Source organism: Spinacia oleracea, chromosome 4 (genome assembly GCF_020520425.1).
Source record: "Spinacia oleracea cultivar Varoflay chromosome 4, BTI_SOV_V1, whole genome shotgun sequence".
In the NCBI taxonomy this organism is placed as follows: domain Eukaryota; kingdom Viridiplantae; phylum Streptophyta; class Magnoliopsida; order Caryophyllales; family Amaranthaceae; genus Spinacia; species Spinacia oleracea.
Genome location: NC_079490.1, coordinates 49,497,924 through 49,519,236, shown reverse-complemented (window position 1 = coordinate 49,519,236; position 21,313 = coordinate 49,497,924). Strand labels below are relative to the sequence as shown.

At 37.4% G+C, this 21,313-nt stretch overlaps 1 protein-coding gene across 1 annotated transcript in view; it reads right to left on the bottom strand.

Annotated features, from left to right (window-relative positions):
* Positions 1 to 21,313, bottom strand: part of LOC110798491 (uncharacterized) — a 37,180-nt gene that overhangs the window by 9,072 nt on the left and 6,795 nt on the right. The window contains exons 6-14 of the mRNA XM_022003667.2: positions 18,363 to 18,534; positions 17,272 to 17,400; positions 15,357 to 15,947; positions 14,107 to 14,721; positions 9,956 to 10,024; positions 7,084 to 7,194; positions 6,754 to 6,996; positions 4,859 to 4,906; positions 4,338 to 4,469 (exon numbers count right to left, since the gene is read on the bottom strand). Coding sequence (XP_021859359.1) covers positions 4,338 to 4,469; positions 4,859 to 4,906; positions 6,754 to 6,996; positions 7,084 to 7,194; positions 9,956 to 10,024; positions 14,107 to 14,721; positions 15,357 to 15,947; positions 17,272 to 17,400; positions 18,363 to 18,534 — 2,110 coding nt within the window. The remainder of the gene's footprint in view (positions 1 to 4,337; positions 4,470 to 4,858; positions 4,907 to 6,753; positions 6,997 to 7,083; positions 7,195 to 9,955; positions 10,025 to 14,106; positions 14,722 to 15,356; positions 15,948 to 17,271; positions 17,401 to 18,362; positions 18,535 to 21,313) is intronic.

Below are 21,313 nucleotides of genomic sequence, written 5' to 3'. Positions count from 1 at the left end.
GACTCAGTAGTCGAGTTCGAATCTAGATTAGCTCATTTTCATACACTTCCAACTTCTTGTTCTCTTGCTTTTTTGTTATTTTATAATATTGTTAGTCCTATTTCTCAACCTCTCTTTACGTCAATCTCCTCTTTCAATTATTCAATGTCAATCAATTTATTTTTCTCCTTACTATTATATATACACTTGATATCTTCTATATGCAGGGTTACTTTTGGATCATTATTATTTTTTCATAAAATGATTAAATTTGAGAAGAAAAAACAGAAAAATACCATACAAGGGTCACAAATAGTCGTAGATAAAATATGTAGACTAATGAAAAATGGGTTTGGATTTTGTCTATATACCTTTGCATACCCTATAAGTAAATCCTGATACGCCACTGCCTCTAACACCTCTAACACCTCTAACAGGGGTCAACCCCTGGGCCCAACGTAGCTTCGCCCCTAACAAGGGTTGGGTCCCAACGTAGTTATTTTGATGAACACTAATTTTTTCTTTAGCAATTAATCAAAATATTGATTGGCTAAGCAGGAAAAAGGAGATACAAGACCTCGACGTTTGAGAGAAAATGAAAAATACGACCTTTAAAAGAAGAAATTTAATTATTTCTATGCCCTAATAGGTCTTCACCTACCGTCCTTTTCCCTACTTAGACTCGGGTGTCCATGTCGAACACGGGTACATATCCAAGTGTTTCACTCAACTATTTTGTGATTTATAAAATTATTTTGGCCCTAAATGAAATGTTGAAGTATCCATACTCTTGTTGGAATGCCAAGGATCAACGTGGATAATTGAGCTAAAATAAAGTGTCCAAGTAACATAGAAACTAATAATATCATCAATACTACATACAACCCATAGCATAACATCATCCACACCTTTATAGATGCCGAAAACAATACTAAGTAGGCTTCTTTCTCAGATGTGTAAGAATGACAGCAGATACACCTTTCTCTAAAAGAAAAAACTTGTAAACAACCTAGCAGTCGTATTTTTTCCATTTATTCAAAGGCCCTATTAGGTTCAAAACCGTTATCATGTATGGAGTTGAGTATCAAAACCTGTTAGATGGCCCCCATATCTTATTCTAGTTGTTTGGATTATAATATAAAACCCATACTGATTAATTGCACTGAGCAGTGTGGTGGAGGATGAGGGAATTGGATCTTAGGTTGGGGGAGAGGCGAGAGGGTGGTAGGTGCATGTCGGTGATTGGAAGTGATGGAGATTAGCATTAATCTTATATTTTCAAAATTTTAATTCCAAGGTTGTGGGTTTTTCTCAACCCCCCCCCCCCCCCCCCCGATTTGAGGTATGGTTTTAGGGTGTAATATGTTACCAAACAACTAGGGATGACAATCCAATCCGAGTCTGACTCAAGTCCGAGTCCGAATTTGATCTTGTATCAGGTCCGAGTCCGACACAAGTGTGACACAAATAATGACATCCCAACAACTTCCGCTTAATAACTCAAGTACCTCAATTTGATAACTAATAAAAAGATAAAAGAACCTATTTCCTCACTCAAATGTTTTCGCCGCTGCTAGCCTGCTATCAACTTACACACAAGCAAAAGCACCATCTTAATTCTTGGGTTAAAGTAACAACACCGATTGGAATTACCTTAAGAATAGCAACTGTTTCTTGGTACTTAGTTTAAAAAGGTGCAAGGCGCACAAGAGCCCTAAGGTCCAAGGCTCAGGTGCGCACCTTTTTTATATGAGGCGCACAAAAAATTTAAAAAATCCAAAACAAAAAATTAAAAATAAAGCGTAAATCTAAGTTAAATTGATAGTGTATTTCGTAAAATAAAAGCTTTTAAATAAGCTAAGGTGCTTTAAAATAAAGTAAAATAAAAGCCTTTAAATAAAAAAAGGGAGAAAAAAACAAAATAAATAAATTAAATAACACTATGGTCTTTAGAGTTTAGAGTTACTGACTTATTATAGCTTGAATCATTGTAGCAGGTGAAAGAGGATAAAGGTTGGAGTACCACCCACGTGAAGAAAGAAAGTGGAAAAAAATATTTCAATTAAAAAATTAGAAAGACGACAGAAGCAAGAGAGCGAAAGAGAAAAGAAGATCGAAGATAGAAGACTAACCAGAAACACAAACCGAAAATAGAAGAGAACTTAAACTGAAAACGGATGACCAGAGACAACCACCAACATCTGGTGCTTGCCAAGCACCAGAGAGGCCTCGCCGGCAACTTCTGTCGCGGTCGGAGGAGAAAAAGAAGACAGAAGAAGAAGATAGAGAAGTACATACCCGGAGGTCGGAAACCGTGGAGGAGAAGCCGCCGAGCAGCAGCAGCGAAGGAAGAAGAAGCACGAGATCTGTTTTCTCTCCTCGGGTCTCGTTGGAAGGTCACATGGGGGGTGGGTTTATCATTTAAAAAAAATAAAGGTAAATAAAAGTGCCACGTCAGCATTTAGCGCCTGAAGGCATACAAGGCGCACAAAGGTGCGTGCCTGTTGGACTGCGTTGAGCCTGGGGTGTTCTAGGCGCCGAAGGTGCCTTGCGCCAAGGCGCGCTTTTTTAAACTAAGCTTGGTAGCAGCAACAATAGTGAATGGTTACTAGGCAGCAGAAGTAGATAAAGGAACTGATTATGCGGGTTAAGCTTGAAAGAGATGCGATTCAACCATTGAAGGTGGAAGATTCAAGGGTGGGTAATGGGTATGGGTGTGATGGAAAAGGGTATGAGAAGTGCAGACGCAACGACGGTGTGTACGGCAATGGCTGTGAGTTTAAATTGAGCGAGGTTTGAAATTTCAGACTCTTGATGCAGAGGTCCGGATCAAGGCGGATACGGATCGAATCTGGATGTCCAACTATGCTGGCGAACCAGGACTCGGAGTATAAAACTTTGGAGTTGGAGTTGGAGTTGGACCTGGTTTTAGGGTCCGTTTATTATTTGGATGGGATTTTGATCCTGCAAGATCCGATCCATTGTTGTTCCTACAAACAACAAGTATGAATTTTATAGATTGCAACCCCATACCCAAGTACTCAACCTCGCATCATAGAGAAAGATATTGAGATGTGTGCCACTGTAGTCTCCACCAAACCACATTCTCGTGTGAAGCCTAATTATGAAGGCTTCTTGGCAACAGAGTTATTCTACGCAAGGCAAGGGATTCCGAAAACCTTCAAGATGTTATGAGTGATCTTAGGACAGAGGTACTTTTCACAAAAGGTATAAGGTAACGATGATCTATCACATGCAAATGCCATAATTGAGTTTAACACTACATTTGCCTATTACATCACTTCCATTTTTTTGTCTCACGGAGAAAAGAAATTGACAAAAAAACAAACGAAGTTAGTGGGTGTGCCAAACTACACTCTCACAGATCTCTGAAAAGCATATCCTAGAAGTCCTTTGCTTAAAGAGAGGACTTCCAGTGAAATCCAATTGATATACGATATTACGATCTCCTTTGAGCGCATCATTCTATGTCATAGGAAGGAACACTTATTGCAATATGCTTTCCCATAAGCACATAGCCCTGGGACCTTCATTCACCAAGTTATGAAGCTAAATAAATATCTCCAACGCCAAAAGATGGGCCATTTGCCAAGTTCTCAACTTCTCGCTACAAGAAGGATTAAAAACAGAGTATATGTGTGCCCCATCCTACTGTTTCCACTTCAGTGCTTTGGCATCAAACTAAATGTTATAATGATGATGGAAATCCTTTTCAAGGTTTATATTATAGAATCAAGATATTTCCCAGGGAAGGAAACCATAATTCTAATTCTTGTTCTTCTCCTGTCTTGTTTGAGGTCCTCTACACATTGTATTTTCTTGGAAAATTTATACACGCTTTAGCATGTATGCGACGCAAATATCATAAACTAGAAATGATATTCTGCTTATCCTACTCCTACGAGTCCATATCCATATGTTTGCCAAGTTTCTTTTTCTGTTATGGGGTGTGTGGAGAGACAAAAGTAGTGGAAAAGGCTCATTTTGCATCTTAACTACTCCCTTTGTTCCTTAACGTTCTACTTATCTTAATGTAGCCTCTTGTTTATAGGAGAGTTGGAGAAAAGTGAGTATGTAAGAAAAACACGGAATAAGTAAGAGAGGTAGTGTAAAACGATGATTGGGTGTAAGAAAAAGGTAGAGGTAGTAAGAGATAGTGTTTCCTACGTAAAACATACAAGGAAAGGGGGGTAAGATGGTAAAAGATGGTTGCAAGAAATAGAATTAAGTAGAAGAAGAACTTAATGAAACACCACAAAATGGAAAGTGAGTAGAACATTAAGGAGCGAGGGATAATATATATAACATTAGAAAACGGTGGTCAGAGTTTTAATTACTTCTCTTCCCGAGCAAATAGATTCGGATGCATCAGCATCTGTTGTGCAGTCCACAGCTGAAAGCAACATGTTCTTAGCATATTGCTCAATTGTTTCAGAGACATAATTGAGTTGATAAAGTTTGTTTGAAACCTGCCAGATGAAAAAAAGAGAGAGAAAATTCATCACTGAGTGTCATCAAAATAAATATAAAATAATTTCAAAAGAACTAATATCTATCGTATATGCCAAGTCCTAAAAAAATACCTTTACTTCTTATGTATAATTGTAAATTTTAATAATTTCAATGTTAACATAGAAACCAACTGCCCAAGCTAAATTTGAGTAATAGACACTCAACTAATTAGCATCTAAACTTATTAGACCTAAACGAACTAGCCTAAAACAGGGCTCCACTGATCCAAAATGATATCTCAAAACCTGACAACGTCGCCAGCTAACTAATTACATTTTCAATGAAAAAATGAACAATACAGCATCACACATAGATTATAGTAGCAACAGTAAGATAGAAGACATACCAGACGGATGGCCTTAGCACGAGTATCATCTTCTGAATGAACAGCACACTGCATCAACATACGGATAATGTTAGAATCATGTAGATTTCCTGAGAAAGAACTCAAGTACCCAACACACTATGCAAAAGGTTTTCACCTTACTTAATGAAAGATGATGGCAAGTCAGAGATAGGATTTTTTCCTCCACCAGTATATTTCTCCTAACCCCCACACCCCTTCCTTGTCTCAACATAAATCATTTTGAATGTCCCTTATTTTGAACATCTTTCTTTCACAAGGATTTTGATTTTGGAAATTTTGAATTCTTCAGTTTGCATCAAGTCAGTTAGATGAAAACAGAAAATCTAATATTTCTTTGGTAGATAGTCAATTTCATCTTTTGTGATTGCTAACATGACAATGACATTTTGAGTTCCAAATTTGTAAACAATAGATGGCAGTGATGTCATGTGGTTTCAAACAACACTCATTATTAAGAGGAAATATTGAAGAAGGATAGTGTTGAACCCCGTCAGGTAATTACGGAAGTCTCGGTAATGGTGAGGATACGAGGTGGAGAGAGAAAGTAAAATACTCTCTCCGTTCCTTAATGTTCTCTTTCCCTTTTGGGGTGTTTCTTAAAGTCTATTCACTTTTGCTTTATTCTATTTTTGGCGTACAAATCTTACCACCTTTTTACTCTCCTTTCCACACAATCTTTACACTTTTCCACTCACTCTCTTACTTTATTTCATTTTTTCCTTACACATACTCACCTTTTTACTACATCGCTCTTACTTTATTCACTTTTTCTTACACCCACTCATTTTTTCCATATTTACTTAGAAACAAGAGTCTACAGTGAGTAGAACAAAAAAGAACAGAGGGAGTATAAGGATTCAACACAATAAGGTTTTATTTTGTTAGTGCAAACATGTGAATAATCCCTCAAGAGTGACACTAGAAAGAGCCCCATAAATCAATAACAAAGGAAGTAAGCTTAAACAAATATCCAATCCCACCAAATGTATGGTCATTTCTTCACAAGAAAAAACCTTAAAATACCAAGAAATATATCAGAGGACCCTTAAGCCTTAATCATGTTTCCCTTTAGATACTATTCAAATACAATTTGATTGTTCCTAGTAGTAAGCTACTTGAGCCCGATTTTCTCTCCCAAAATCAGAAAAAACTAAACACAAAATAAAACCTGCAAGAACAAGTGACTCCAAGTCTGCCCATGTTTTATCACATTGCACATATTGGTGACATTCGATTGAACTACAGGACCTTCAATATCAAAAGAAATTTAGAAAAAATAAAATAGACTCAAGAAATAAATGTACTCATCTGATTAAAAGGCCCTCAGAGTCCTTACAAAATTAGTGAGCATTGTGGGAGTTCTTCAATGTGGAAAATCCAAAAAACACCCCCCTAAGGTTTTACTCATAAGTCAGAACTGACTGTGAAAAGAAATAAGCAAACAAAGTGCACTGACTGTGAAAGATTGCTTCTTGTATAAGACTTCACAAATCATATGACCATGGAAGAGGAAGGAAGCAAGGAGTACTAAAAGAATCAACATGACTTGTACGGAAGCGTTCGTCTCCAGTAAAAAATCCCATTATCTTATGCCAAATAAAACTGAAGGGCAAAGGAACCAAGTTCCAAAAGGCACCGCCAATACCACTCTCAAACTGTAAGAATATCTTTCTGATCAATCATGTATACTATGCTGATTTTGTTTCTTATGTCAAATAACATCAAATGAACATTAATTGTCTTTCAAACAACAGGAAGAAGTTGAATAGTAAGTTGATGATGTCTAGAACTGGAGCCAGTAATTAACAGAAGAGCTCTTTGTGAAAAGTTCATAAACAAATGATAAAAGCTGCAAAATACCACAACCGTATTACCTTGAGAACAATACTCAAACAGGCCTGTCGATTTAGTGGACGCCCCAAAATTAAGCTCCAGACAGCTCCAAGACCTTGAGTTACACGATCATCTCGAATATCTTTTCCTCGCATATCCGACCCATCAGGATAACAGAGATTCTCCAACAGTCTCGTTACAGAATCAGTCAACATTGGAGCTTCACCAAGGAGTCTGCTAAAAGACTTGTCTGAAGCAGGCAGAGTATCCAGCAACGATTTCGCCTGCAGAAACACAGAATATTTAAATTTCAGTTTTAAAGAAAGAACAAATTACTAATTAATAGAGATGTATCATGTATGAATTCTTACAACTCCAAGAAGGAATTTCTCATACAAGTCAGCAGCACCAGAAGATTGTTCAACTTCTATAGTAATCAAACCATGGAGATGGTATAGGACATGCATCACAAGGTCATGACCCTGAAAGAAAATGTCAATCAATAAACCTTAAGTAACAGAAAAGCCAATGTTAACCAAAAAGCCGCACACAGTCACACCTAGCAGAACACATTGTCAAATCCAAGCCTTGCAAGAGCAGAAACTAGATAAATATTAGAGAATATGATGTCTATGAACTTTTCCAGAACACAGCACTAGAATTGTTCGGGAAGAAAATTAATACGAGCACATTCAAGATAAATTATTAACATCGAGAAAGTAGATCATCATTTGGTGGTGCACAATTGGTTGTCGCATGGGTATAAGTGATTTATTATGAGTTTTTACGATGCTACTTCACAGCCCTAGCTCCCATCTATACAGAAGAATCAAAACCGTTCTAAAATACATGACATACTAAAAGAATCTTGCAAACTATCATCCATTCATTCCATTGACTAAACAGGGAACAAGTTTGAGGAATATGATTCCTCTTGCAACTAGTCTGTATCAATATATCAACAACCAGAAATGTTCTTGTTTCTAGAGCTCTGTTTGTGGTAACACTTAGATTGTTGTCAAGATTCGAGATCAAGACTTTCTGTTTTTGGCAAGTTTTTCTTTTAGGCATCCATTAATACCTTAGCCAATTCTATTATTCCGTAATAAACAATCTGTAATCACTTCATATTTACTAATGGGACAGTCTATGATAATGTTTGCAAGGAGCATAGATCCAACTATCAGGACATCTTCACCTCTAGGTAGCTCCAAAGTCTAAAGAATGATTGGAAATAGGCCAACCAGGGAAGGCTATTTCTTTTGGGACTCGGTTTTGTCAATTCATACCAGGGAGAAATGGGTACAGATGCAAATTAAAATCAGTAAAAACACAGAGCATGGTATCTTTGGGAGTTCCAGAGATTCCTGCTATATAGTTACAAAATAAAGATTAGGCAATGGAGTGACAAACAACCATGAACACTCCACTACTCGAGTTGGCTAATTTCCAATGGACCTAATCATAAGCGTTCTCAAGTTTCCAGGCATTCATTTTTTTTCCACTAACACTCGGTTGCATACCATGACCACGTGCATCTCACAGAATTTTTACCAAGGGGCCAAGGATGGATTAGAGAGTGGTACTACGAAATTTAGAGTAAGGTAAATTTTCACATTCTATTATGATTAAAAAGAGAATCCTTTACCCTTTCCTCTACACAAAAGTGGTTGTATGCTTGTATCTCAGGATACCACAGAGGCACAGATTTTTACAGTACTCGTTTCCCCTACAAAACCCCAACAAAAGAAATCGAGAACCACTCCAGTGTAGTTGAACTTTGAAGGCCTTGCCAAAATCACTTTATATACTACAGAGAGTCTTTCCCAAAGGTAACAAGCCAAATCACAGTGAAGGAAAATATGTGAACAAGAGTCATTACTAGCTCCGCAAAGCAAGAAAATGTCAACTGAGATAGTCATCTAGGGATCTCTTTTTCGAGCATATCATTCGTATTGATCCTCCCCAAAGGTAACGTCCACACACAATCCCTCGTCATAAAGGGCACCTTCGCCTTCGCAAAGCATGATATTTAAGAGTGCGATTCAAACAAGAAAGGAACCCCAACAAAATTCCAAATAAGAATCTCCTATCCACACTAGAATCCTCCATCTTATCTGAAAATCCAAGATGTCGCAAAATTGAAGCGGAATCTTTAATGTTCAGTCATGGGTGGTCTCTTGAAATGCAAGTCTCAAGCATAATTGCAACAAATTTCCAGCACAGGATATTATGTTGGGTAGATAAGCAGAAATAACATGAGTAATAGGCACATAAAAGTTGCTCCTCCTGTCCAAACATCTTTCCTAATGCAGATTCGCTTATCATCCCCTATCTTAAACTTCACAACAAAGGGGTGATTAAGGAAGATATATGCGTAATAAATTTCAACAATGAGTCGCCTACATCATCCTGAGCATCTCCCTCCAATTTCTAGGAGTAGATAATGATAATCAAGAGGCCGTAAATGCTTTTATTTGATACAAGGGGTGTCACTATAAGAAAGAATAGCACTTTATGGTGTATTGTTTTAAGATTTACAATTAAGGTACCAACAAGATTAGTACCCCACTAAATGTGTTTCAGTAAATTTTTCCTTTCAAGAAAAAAAAAAAAAAAAAAAAAAACTCTTTCACTTGGTTATGCAATCCTTAAACTATTTTATTCTTCAGTCACTCAATATTTGCGTAGAAAGGATAAATATTTAGCAAACTACTCCCGAGAGACATGAAGAGATAAATAATGTGGCTTCAAGTCCGTGTAAAACGTGGGTTTCAACCTTCAGCTTCCAACCCCTCCCCAACCCCAAATTTTTAAAAGATGAGGAAAATGGAACACAAACAAATTACAATTTCACCTTGCACTCTCCTCTCTTTATTTATCTTTCTCTACCATTGCCAGAGAAGAGACCTCGGTGATATAACCGGCATTACACACCGTCAAAATCACACCAATTCAATAGTCCCATGAGATAAAGCCCCAATTAATATCCACTACAAAACCTAAAACACCCTGGTGGTTTCTACAAGCCGGGTCACAATGTATACAGCTTCACCTCTAACTGATTGCTAACAGTACTTCAACATAATGCCTTGTGTCTAATGCTTTAGTTTCTGGCCACCAAACCCACTCCCTTCAGCCTTATTTGTTATGATCCACAACCAGAATAGGACAGCAGATACAATTAAAAAAAGAACAACAGAGGGGCAAAAAATATAGGATTTCAATCCAAGAAACTCGTACCTGCTGATCTCTGTAATCCAACACAATATCTTGTTGCACCATCATTGTCACAAGGTCATCACCCCCCATCTGTTACAAACATAAAATGTGATGAGTGCTTATCTATCATCCTGACCATACTCATCAATGAAGAAACATCTAAAAACTGAACTAAATTGCATGGTACCGAAGAGAGAAACCTATTCTTGAATATTGGATGCAATGCACATTTCTTTTCCCGACTTATCCAAAGCCACCACTAAGTTGATAAAACAGTAGGTACGTATACATATATCAAGTCTCAACAGTACATTCAATTAGGTCATACTCGAGGTCAAGAAAGTTTCTGCTATTCTAGATCCACTCAGTCAAGCTTGAATGATAGGTGGAGCAAAACTAGAGAGGTCAGTGACCCTTGATGATCTACATAGTTTATGTTCTTTTCATAAATCATAAATTAATATTAATAAATATAGTTTTTAAATCACTGAATGAATACCCAAAAGTGAAAAACAAGAAATGGAAGCTTCAAAAACATTGTAGGTCTCAGAGTGACTTTCTAGAGAAAGCCTGAAAAGCATGCCTAAAGTAAGCCTAAGAATACTGCTCTCTCCCACGAGATAAATCCCATTTCCAATGTAAAGACCCGTAAAATGGCAAGAGAAGATGTATTTCAATAGATCCACCACTCTCTTAGTACGCGCAGCTCACACAGAAAACCTGTACATATTTATAAAATGAGCCACTCCAACCTCAGCAAGCTTGCAATTTAAAAAAGAACGATTATCTGCGGGTTTTTTTTAAGGAAAGAAAAGGGAAGGAAAGAAATAATGGTTCTTTGTCTCATCACAAGATGGACAATAGGCATATAAATTATGCAATAGCACTTTACTGGGGCCTCCAAGCATGCTGTCTGACTCTATGGGACATTAACACTGCAAAATAAAGAGAAAATAGAAAAAGGTCCAAAGTTGTTTTTTCGCTTAATCACTTATTTGTAGAAAGAATTACAAGGGAACCAACAAGTTACACCGTCAAAAAACCACAATCTGCAGAAGCAGGGAAATTTTCTGTTAAGAAAGAAAGTCCAAAGACTCCAAACACCCAAAGACTTCTAGACTCCAACTACCAAAGATACTTCCAAAAACACAAGTATAATCGAAGGAATAAAGAATTACAGAGAAGCATGTGAACTAAGGAGAGGCGATAGAGGTGTAGAATAAGGAAAGAGTAACATGACCTATGAACCAGGGGAAGATAATATGGGGATGTTTGGTTCGAACGGTGTTAAAGGGAATGAGAGGGAAAACAAAGCAAACTCCTTTTATATAATATGTTGTTTGGGTGACATTTAGTTTTTCACCTCTCATCTTTCTCCCACCTTTGCTCCACCATACACTTCCTCTAATATGGTATCACAGCCGCCTCCTCCCACTTCGGCCACCGCCCTCCTCCCACTTTCGGCTGTCACCGCGCTATTTCTCTCTCTTCCTTCTCCATTTCTCACCACTACCATTAAAGGTCAAGTTTAAGGTTTTCATGGTCAAAATTCAAATTCGACCATGAAAGCTCCATATCTAGAGTTTACATGGCCAAATATGACCATTTTAACCATAGTTAATAATAAGAAAGGTATTTCATTCTTACACTTGATTTTTTCTTTTTAATTTTTTGGATTTTCCGGTTGGTTGGTGGTGGATATACGAGGAGGTTTGTTGTTTGGGATGGATTTTTGGAGGTGGTTCTGGGCGGCTAGGAAGTGGTTTTGAGCGGATAGGCCAGCTACGGTGGTTTTGGGCTGTCGGGAAGCAATTTTGAGCGAGTGGGTAATGATTTCAGGTGGTGGTTAGGGTGGTTTCGGGTAGGTTAGGGGTGGTTTCTTTGTGTTAAGATTTGATATGAGGTGGTGGTAGGCGGCAATGGAGGTTCTGGTTAGCATGGTGGTGGTTGGGTGGGTGGTGATTTGATGGGTGGGTGGTGATTCTGACGGGAGGGTGGGGCAGGGCACTGCTTGTGGGACATTGTGGGTGGATGTGGTGTGTTGGTGCCTAAGGAAAGTGAATGCAAATACTATGGGGGGGTTTGGTAATCAGAGTAGATGTGTTTTTGGTAATGAAGAGGGTAAAGGGAATGATTAGAATGTCATAACAAACAACAACAAAGAGAATAAGTCATTTTCATTCTCTTTTCCTTTCCTGACCCCATACCAAACGCCCCCTAAAAGACATGTAAACCCCAATTCTTTCCAAGAATGGATTTTCTACCATTATCTACCTAATACCTGACAAAAAATAGAAAATAGATATTCTTTACTGAAACGTCTTTCGGGCCTAAACCACCTCTTAGGGTACCATCAACTGGAACAGACAGCAACACATCCCATCTCCTCCTCCTAGTACCAAAGCCCTTCCACTAAAGCTAGTCCAAAAAATCCCAGCCCGCTCTGTCACAAATCTTTTACAGTTAACTCAAATTCAACAGACTAGCATCAAGACCTTATCTGCCACAAGGGTAGCATCCAAGAATGGCCATCTGTCCTAAATGTGTTCCCAAGTGATAATTATAGTCTGAATCACAATACTAACACCAAAAAATGACTCAATCACGCTTTGTTCTTTTTTCCTTATATCAGGAACTAATTATTTATTCTTGCTACAGTTGTTATAATCGGACTAGACTAGATCAGACAAGACCACAACAGATCTTATATCTGTTTATTTATTACAAAATGTCTTTAACTGCTTATTTGAAAGTTTTATGCTAAATAGATAGTTGGAAAATACACATTGACACAAATCTAACTTATTCCACATGATAAGTGTTTTTTCTTATAAACTAGCTTCAAAATCTGGTCAAAGTTCTGTGACACCAAGACATAAAACCAGACAACACCAAACCAACCTTAAAAACCTTAAACCAGAACACCTTGTTTCAAATGAAAAAAACAAAGTCTGATCTCAAACCTGAATAGGAATATCAAATATAAGAACTAAGTGATTTGACACCACTCTACGCCAACAAGTTAAGAACAGTAATCATTCCCCTCCGTAGAAAAAGGAGATCTACTCAGCACTAGCCCGTAGCTCTCTTACGTAGCTTTTCCTAGGGGAAGGGGAAAACTTAAAGCTCTAACCCTACTCCCCCCGAATTGTTACAACTGAGTATAGTTTACTAAACTTAAAGCTCTAAGCTCTAACTTTTTTATAATTTAATTTAATGAATTACCATGCTGAAGAAGCAAATTAAGTAATATCAAGTTCCCAACCAAATTCCCGTCAGGTATGTATACCATAATCCATATAATACTATTTACGCCCCTAAACGTCCAACGAATTAGGTAATTATGTTAAACTGTTAACTAGATCAAATAACCTCCTAAGGTTGAGAAAGTTTTCAATCAATCACATACTCACAGGGAATAAACCCCAACAATAATGAAAAACCCTCGTAATATTTTTCTTATTGTTTATTTTATTATTAATAGTGCATAAAATTCAACTATCTGGTTATTGGAATGAGCTTAAAGGGAAATTATAGTAACAGATTAGGAGGATTGTTTAATTCTAGATGAACTATGTAGACTCGTAATCCTTTTTGGCCTGAAAATCTTTCTAGACCTGCACTCTAAATTTACAAGGACTACTTCACAATGGATGAAGATTTTAACAATAACTTCCAAATACTATTATACTCCACAAATTGTAAATATTAGCTCTCCATCTTCATATTAAGTTCTTCCCAGAAATATTAAAAAAAAAAAAAAATCCCTCAAAAAAAAAAAAAAAAATATTAAAAATGGTCAAGAAGAAAAATCAAATAAACTTCCAAATATTATTAGAATCCACAAAATGTAAAGGTTGGCTTTCCATATTCATATTAAGTTCTTACGAGAAATATTAAAATTGATCAAGCAGAAGAATCAAGGTAAAACTGATTAAAGCTTGAGAAAATGAATCAAGTTAGATTGCAAGAGTTTGAAAGGTCAACTTAAACATAGTGATGGTTCTTTAAGTGAGAATTAAGCTCAGTGGTAGTCAAGCTCAACACAGCAAGTTCAAACCCGTGGCCCAGAAAAGTCAATGCATCAGCTCAAAACACATTAAAGCACTAACATAAATAGAAAACCTTTCTATAAACAACAGCCAACAAAACTAAATGGGAAGTCTCCATACCCAAGAGACCAGTCGAGCAAGTAGTGACATCCTAGTCTTGGAAAACTCTTGGTCTTTTAACTGTTTGTATGATTTAACAATCCGTTCCACGGCCAGTTTCTTCACTATTTGTCTCTGTTTTTCTGTTAAATAAACGTAAGAGGGAACTTCAGGTAAGTCTTCGCATGTGTCTTCACATGCTGATGTGTTTGAAGCTGGTGGAGAATCGTCCTCAGATTCTTGGAAAGTCAAAGCACTTGCTGCATCTGTTGGCTCCATTTTCAAGGATGTCAAGGTGATGGAGCTCTCATTAACTGTAGGATCAGGTGAGTGTGCACCATTAACAAGCACATTAAACTCTGAACTTGACAAGAACTCCTTGGATTCATCGGCTTCTTCCTCTTTAGGCATTATTTCTTTCTCAGGTACCAGAAGGGTTCTGATACTTTTCCCATCAACTTCAGCATCTGGCACAGAATAGGGTTCGGTGTTTAGTGCCGAAGTTAGTGAAGTGGATCTATTAACAGAAGCTGGACCTTCAAATACAGATGACACGTGTGTATCCTCCTCTGCATTAGGAAGCAATGTAGCTTCAGCAGGCACTGCAACTCGCCTAGGATCCAAGCGTCTGGGATCCTGAAACCAAGCACAGCAAACTAAGCTAACAAAAAGTAACATAAAAGTTCCCAGATATCCAAGAAAAAAATATACTGGGACACAATTTATCATAGCATAATGATCCACAATAACTAACAAATACATACATGGTTGCAAGATGCAACATCAAAAGGCAACGATTTAATTTCTCCATTTCACAAACATACACAGTAACCATTCTTTCTTATTTGTCAGTTTGAATTACAAGTGCAAATTTACAAGTGACAATTGCTTAGTTTGTGTGCAAAACATTAAAAAGTCATTTATTCGAAAAAAGAGGGTGCAGTGACCTGATATAGGGGGAGGGGCACTCTAAGTAGTATCTTAGTTATCAGTAGCTTGAGGAATAAGCTAGGGAGTTTATCACCATACAAATAGAGCATATTAGAGGGAAATATTATGTTGAATATCGTGGAAAATGAACAGTAAGATTAAATAGGGAGAGGGTCATTGCTCTCGGAAGATTGGCTAGGTTGTAATCGGTGATTTGATCATCTATACAATCATATCATCACTTCTTTTTAATCATCCTTTTTTGTCCTTTTATCTCTCTTTTATGTCCATAATATGATTGCTTTTGTCGGTTATCTATGCTAATTCATAGCAAAACCTACCCTTCTTGGATCACGTCTAGCATCCACTTGGAGGTTGGCAGAGCCAGAGAAATCAGGAAGAGATGAGCTAACTGCAACTGCTGCGGGAATGGCACTGTGTGCAGAAAGTGATGAATGGACAGGTAATGACATAATATCAGCACCTTGCGCGGCACTTACAGAAGAACTACTTTGTGAATTGGAGGGAAGGATCCCCTGCTTTGCCAAAGGTGCAGTCTTCGGCAAATGCTTCATATTGGTTATGACAATATCAGCTAACAGATCAGGATGAATTTGAGAAATTAAAAGTTCAAGAGACTCGGAAGCCCTTTCTCCTTCTGCAAGTAATGCAGCAATGACAGCTATCATTTGTTCAATAGGATTCACACTGTTATCCACCACGGGAGCTTCTGAAGAGATCCCATTAACAACGGGATTATCATCACCAGACCCATGAATCTGAACAAGATCAGGAGACTTTCCATTAGAAGTGTAACGCATACGTTTTGAAGCCATCTCGAAAACATTATCAGGTTCCTCATTGTCCACGGGCAAAAGCTTCCTCTTTATCGAATCCCCTGAAAGCGGGCGCTGGGTTGATGAATGTTCTTCCTACACACCAGAGATCAGATTATTAAACATGAATCAGAGTGAATAAATGAATTTCTAAACAGTCATTATCCACAAAAATGAAAAACAGATCACAACCAGTAACCAACAATACTAAACGTTCAATATAAATGGGCCCTAAACCATTCCATCATCCTGATAATACAAAAAGCTAAATGCACTTAAAACAATTACACCATCCATAAAAATAGAAGCTAAAAATTTTAAAAAAAAATAAGTTTGTAATATTTTCTTCAAATAATTACTGAAAATTGTGCAGTACTCTCTCCGTCCCATGTTCGTCACATTTAACATTTACGGCCGTCCCATTTTCATCACATTTACCATTTACGGCTGTCCCAATTTAATTGTCATACTTCCTTTTATGGTATGGACCCAATAATATGTTATGACCTCTCTATTTCCACTAACAAGTTATGATCCCACATCCTCTTACATTCAACTACAAAGTTCTCCCACCATACCTACTTTTCTATTAAACCATAATAGATAAGCTAACAACTTATCGCTTAAAACTCTGTGAAAAGTCTATTACGACGATTAAATAGGAACGGAGGGAGTATCATATTTCTAGTAGAGGGAAAGAGCAACACCGAAAAAATCTGTAATACATATCTTGTCATATGACTCATATCCCCATGTGAACCTGTAATACATATCTTGTCACTAACTACTCAGCTTATTCTATAGCACACACATATTTGCTAGTCTTCAAAATTTTGATATTTTTGTTTACACATGGAAAACACCTGTCCCTGTCCCAAACTTGAATATTTGCTGAGCCTGGTAAGACTTGTTGGTCTCATTAAAAGGAACCAGCATATGGCCGCAACATCATATATTTATTAGACTCCGAACTCCGAAGAGAAAAAAGAAGCAGCAAGTCCATTGTAAAAGCTTTAAAACTCGAATGTAGTCACCAAAGGTAGCGTTGTGAGCAATGCAAATGGTCCGCGACTGTAGTGGTCTAATATCACAGTCACAGAAAGCTCAAAACATTTACAATGTAGTGACGAAAGCCAGATTAAATGCCCTCCTTAGTCCCGCAATATTACTAGAAGTATGTCATTCTGGACAAGATTTTTGTTCCGTTTTAAAGAGTATTAAGCAACAAATAATGAGCTCCATAGCCCCTGAATCAAAGATTTGACTAAGCAGTAAGCACTAAGCAGGAAAAATCACCATGTTAGACTAAATTTATTCATCTGTTAAGAGCAAGGGAAAAAAACATATTTGCTGTCTACAAGGAAATTCCCATCGATCTCCTACCAACCATACTACTTCAGAGACGGAAAGAAATCAATACCTTACCAACCCGGGCATCACGTGAAGAACGCTCATTATTTCTCATTTGTTTGTCAACTTGCCGAAGAACTTGATCAACAGCATCACCAGCACTCATTAACCTCAGTTCTTGAACCAATCTGTCCCTGGACTAGAAAATAAAATATACACCCTATCAGAAAATGTGCAAACCATCTAAAGCACATAAGCACCAGAGTATAAAAAAATGCAGACAGAGAAAATTGTGTGCACTCTTATACTAGTTAACAGATAATAAATAGTCAATGAGAATTTTTAACACAACATTGAGGTTTGAAATAAATCACCATATACCCCAAACATTTAACAAATGCACCAAACCCCTCAAGGTTTGAAAACTTCATGAATTACCCTTAATAACTTACAAGCGTCAATCCTAATTTCTTTTTTGCCACCACGTAACCCTTAGGGTTTGGTCAGTTCACAGAAACCCCTGAATAACTAGTTTCAGAAAACCCTAACTAGTCGTCGGCCTTCAGTTTTTTTGTCTATAAAAGCACTTCTTTCCAAGTTTCTTAGCTGTCAATCCCTTTTCCTTCCTTCCCTTTCTTTTTCAAATACTTGTCTCATGTGCTCACAACCATAACCATCTTCTTTAGAGGCTTTGGGTCAGCTACAAACATATAAAAGCAAGCATACCGGTTCATCCATAGTTGGAGGCTTAAGTGCTTAACCCTGCCAAGGATCTCGCTTACACTCACCATATGCACACTACACAGATATTAGCCTGATTTTTATTTTGTCACTAGACCTTATCCAATGAAAAAGTGATTGAAAAAAAAAATGGTCAGGAAGATGGGGAAATATAAGCCCAAGTAAGGGGAGAGAAGCAGCAAACTGAAGCAAATCAAATGATTTGTAAATGAGCACGTGATAAATTTGACAGTATGTTCTTTCTTCCACTCAGGGTGCTGATGTACCAGTCAAAATAAAAAATAGAATAAAAGAATGTTATACAGGTCATGAGCAGTGATCAGATGATATTGAACTTTAAGGACCTCTGATGCTTACCAGTGTTAGCAAAATCACTTAACATGTTCTGCAATCATCCTTTCAAAAACAAAAGATAAGTACCTCAATGATGACTGGATGTGTACATCTTAGGAACCCCAATAAGGCGCTCCTTACAGAATATTGAATACTAGCAGCATGACCTCCTCTTATTTCAGAGTTTGAATGAAAGTCAAGTAGTAAAGGTAGAACTTGCCCATAGTGCTCCGGTCTCTTTCTTGCAATAGAAGCCAAACTGCAATCGAGATAAAATGCGATTAGAGATAAAAAAAATTAAGCTGGCATTATATAGAGCATCAGGTAGAAAGAACACAAATATCTTTTCTTTTAAATGATGATCAATTATTGACACAGATAGTGATTGGGGAATCTCCCACATAAAGAGGGGGTTCAGAACAAATTCATCACGCCCTCGGACACATGTCTCACCCGACGGAAAAAGGAGGGCAACAGACCCAAAAAAAAAGGATAATGTAAACTACTGAAACAAGAATGGAGAATAAATTATGCACAAAACCACAAAAACTAAACAAAAAAAGAAGTGAGAACAGGTTGAAAAGCAAACCAAATAGAACAACGGACCAGATAAAAAAAAGGCATTTTTGTCAAATAAGCATATGACCGAAGTTTAACTAGCACAGAAATGCTAAAAATAGGAATGCCTAGCAAACCTCAACCCCCCCCCCCCCCCCACACACACACACACACACACCAACACACAAAAGAAACCAGAAGGTTGTATGAATACCTTGGCAGCTAAAGAACTGTGAAACAAATAATATCTGGAACAACTTCTAATATGTGTTTCAAGAAAGAGAGGAATTCTAAGGAATAAGGACAATTTCTGTATTTAGGGCTCTGAGGACATCTTGTCCTCTTTTGTGTGTTCTTTGTTGGAGAGAGAGAGGGGAAGAATAAGTCATAAGTACATCCAAAAGAGGTTTAAAAGTACATTTAAAGAGTAAACTATCAAAAACTATGAACAAATCATGATGTATATCAGCTAAACCCAAATCCAAAGTAAACCTACAGAAAAACACCAAAATGAAACAAGAAATATAGCTCTATCCCACAAAAATACCTACTAAGTAACTTGCTAACCTGCTTAAAATGCCTAACCACAATTTAAAGACATATACGAAAACTAGAACGACTTCCCAAATCCTTGAAGATACAAGAACAAAAAGAACTAGTCTATCCTACCCAAGTGCGCACGTAAAATAAACCAACTCATCAGCACAACAGCCTCTATAAAGTATATGGAATACAGTGGGATTCTGCAACGATGATCAGCCAGCATTAATCCAGTCTTTGAGGAGATTGTGGGTGTTAAAGGTATCCAATCGGGACTAGGAAGCACACCAATTGTACAGATGCATAACCATTATAACCTTTTTTTATTTTTTTTTAAATGTGTATTTGCATACAAATTTGATATAGCGCTACTTACAAAATAGAGAAGTTAAAGCAAACAAACAAGGTGAAAATTCTAGGAAACACGAAGGGAGTACAAGAAAAAATTTGATGAAAATTCTGCTTGGCATCCTTCGAAGGTATACGATAACTAGGACCACAATGGCATACCAAACTACGAGGACCATAGGTTTAAAACCCATTAAAATGCAGAATCCAAGTGCCTCACAAGGAATCAAACGTAGTAAATACAGCAGGAACACGACCATTAGAAGACTCCCAGAACAGATAAAAGCGACACAAATAGGTCCATAAGACAAGCATCCAATAAGTATCTAAGGTGAAAGAACTACCAAAGAGGTTACATCACAAAAAGTATGTCAGAGAAATATGCACAAGTATCATAAGCCATGAGCCTCTCTCCACTATTAATTTATCCCAAGTAATCTACAAGACTTGCAACATCATCAATCAGCTCTTGTTAGTAACAATATATTTTGCATATGTTTCAAAACTTAAATCAGCCATTATAATTAGATAACTCAACTTGTAACAGCTACATAGGAAAGCATTGAACAAGTTGACCAGACAGGTCCACCAACTTTCCTGAAGTGCATAAATAACAGATAACCCAGAAAACATATTCACCACATCAAATTACTGCAGCAATCCACAAGTTTTTGCCACTACACACAGCTCCATTCAAGGACACCACCAGAACGCAAAAACCTGGTTTTTCTTTTTTTTTTTACTCAAGGGCAAGAAAAGAGATACCTAATTTAGCCATAATACAGAATGGTCATTAAGCATAACTCTAACTCTAAACAACTTCCTGAACCTCTTGCAGATGAATTTATATTCACTCGAGTCTTGATTAAAACATCGCACCACAAGCTAGCACCTTAAACAATTAGGTAATGCTACTGCCAGTTCAATAAGAAATATCTTAGCCAACAAAAGAAACATAAACTTCATTACATAGAACTTGCCCACAGGCTACAGCTAAGTTGCCTTCCCCCCCCCCCCCCCCCCCCCCCCCCCCTTCTTGTAGAGAAAAGAGACACCATTTACAGAAAGACTCGACGAATCAGATATTTTGACAAGATACAGAGGCCTTAACATTGGTTTTAAGCTCGTTAACTATATTCATACACCTATCAGCTATTGGTTAACAAGTGCGAGTAGATCAGTAGTGCTCTGATGCAAAAGACGGGAAAAGGGAATACAAAATCAAGAAGTAGGAGATGCAACCAAGCAGGAAACAAGCAAAATGGATAAAAATGGCAAATCCAATCACTATGTACAACAATCAATTTGCTCAGGGAGATTTGTGGTCCAGATGACTCAATTATGTTGTTTCTTGTATAAGGCTGAATACACAAAAACTAAAAACCTAAATACCTATAAACCAAGGTTTTCTAGATACAAACATACACACCCTGTTTTCCAAGGATAAACAATCATAAAAAGTCCACCAAATGCTAAACACTGAATCCCGTAGGCGCTTTATTGAAACCGTTGAATTCGGTATCTACCAATAGCTCCTGGGTTGGTAAACATACACCTCCATTATTTGACTACATGACAAAAACAGTGGTCTG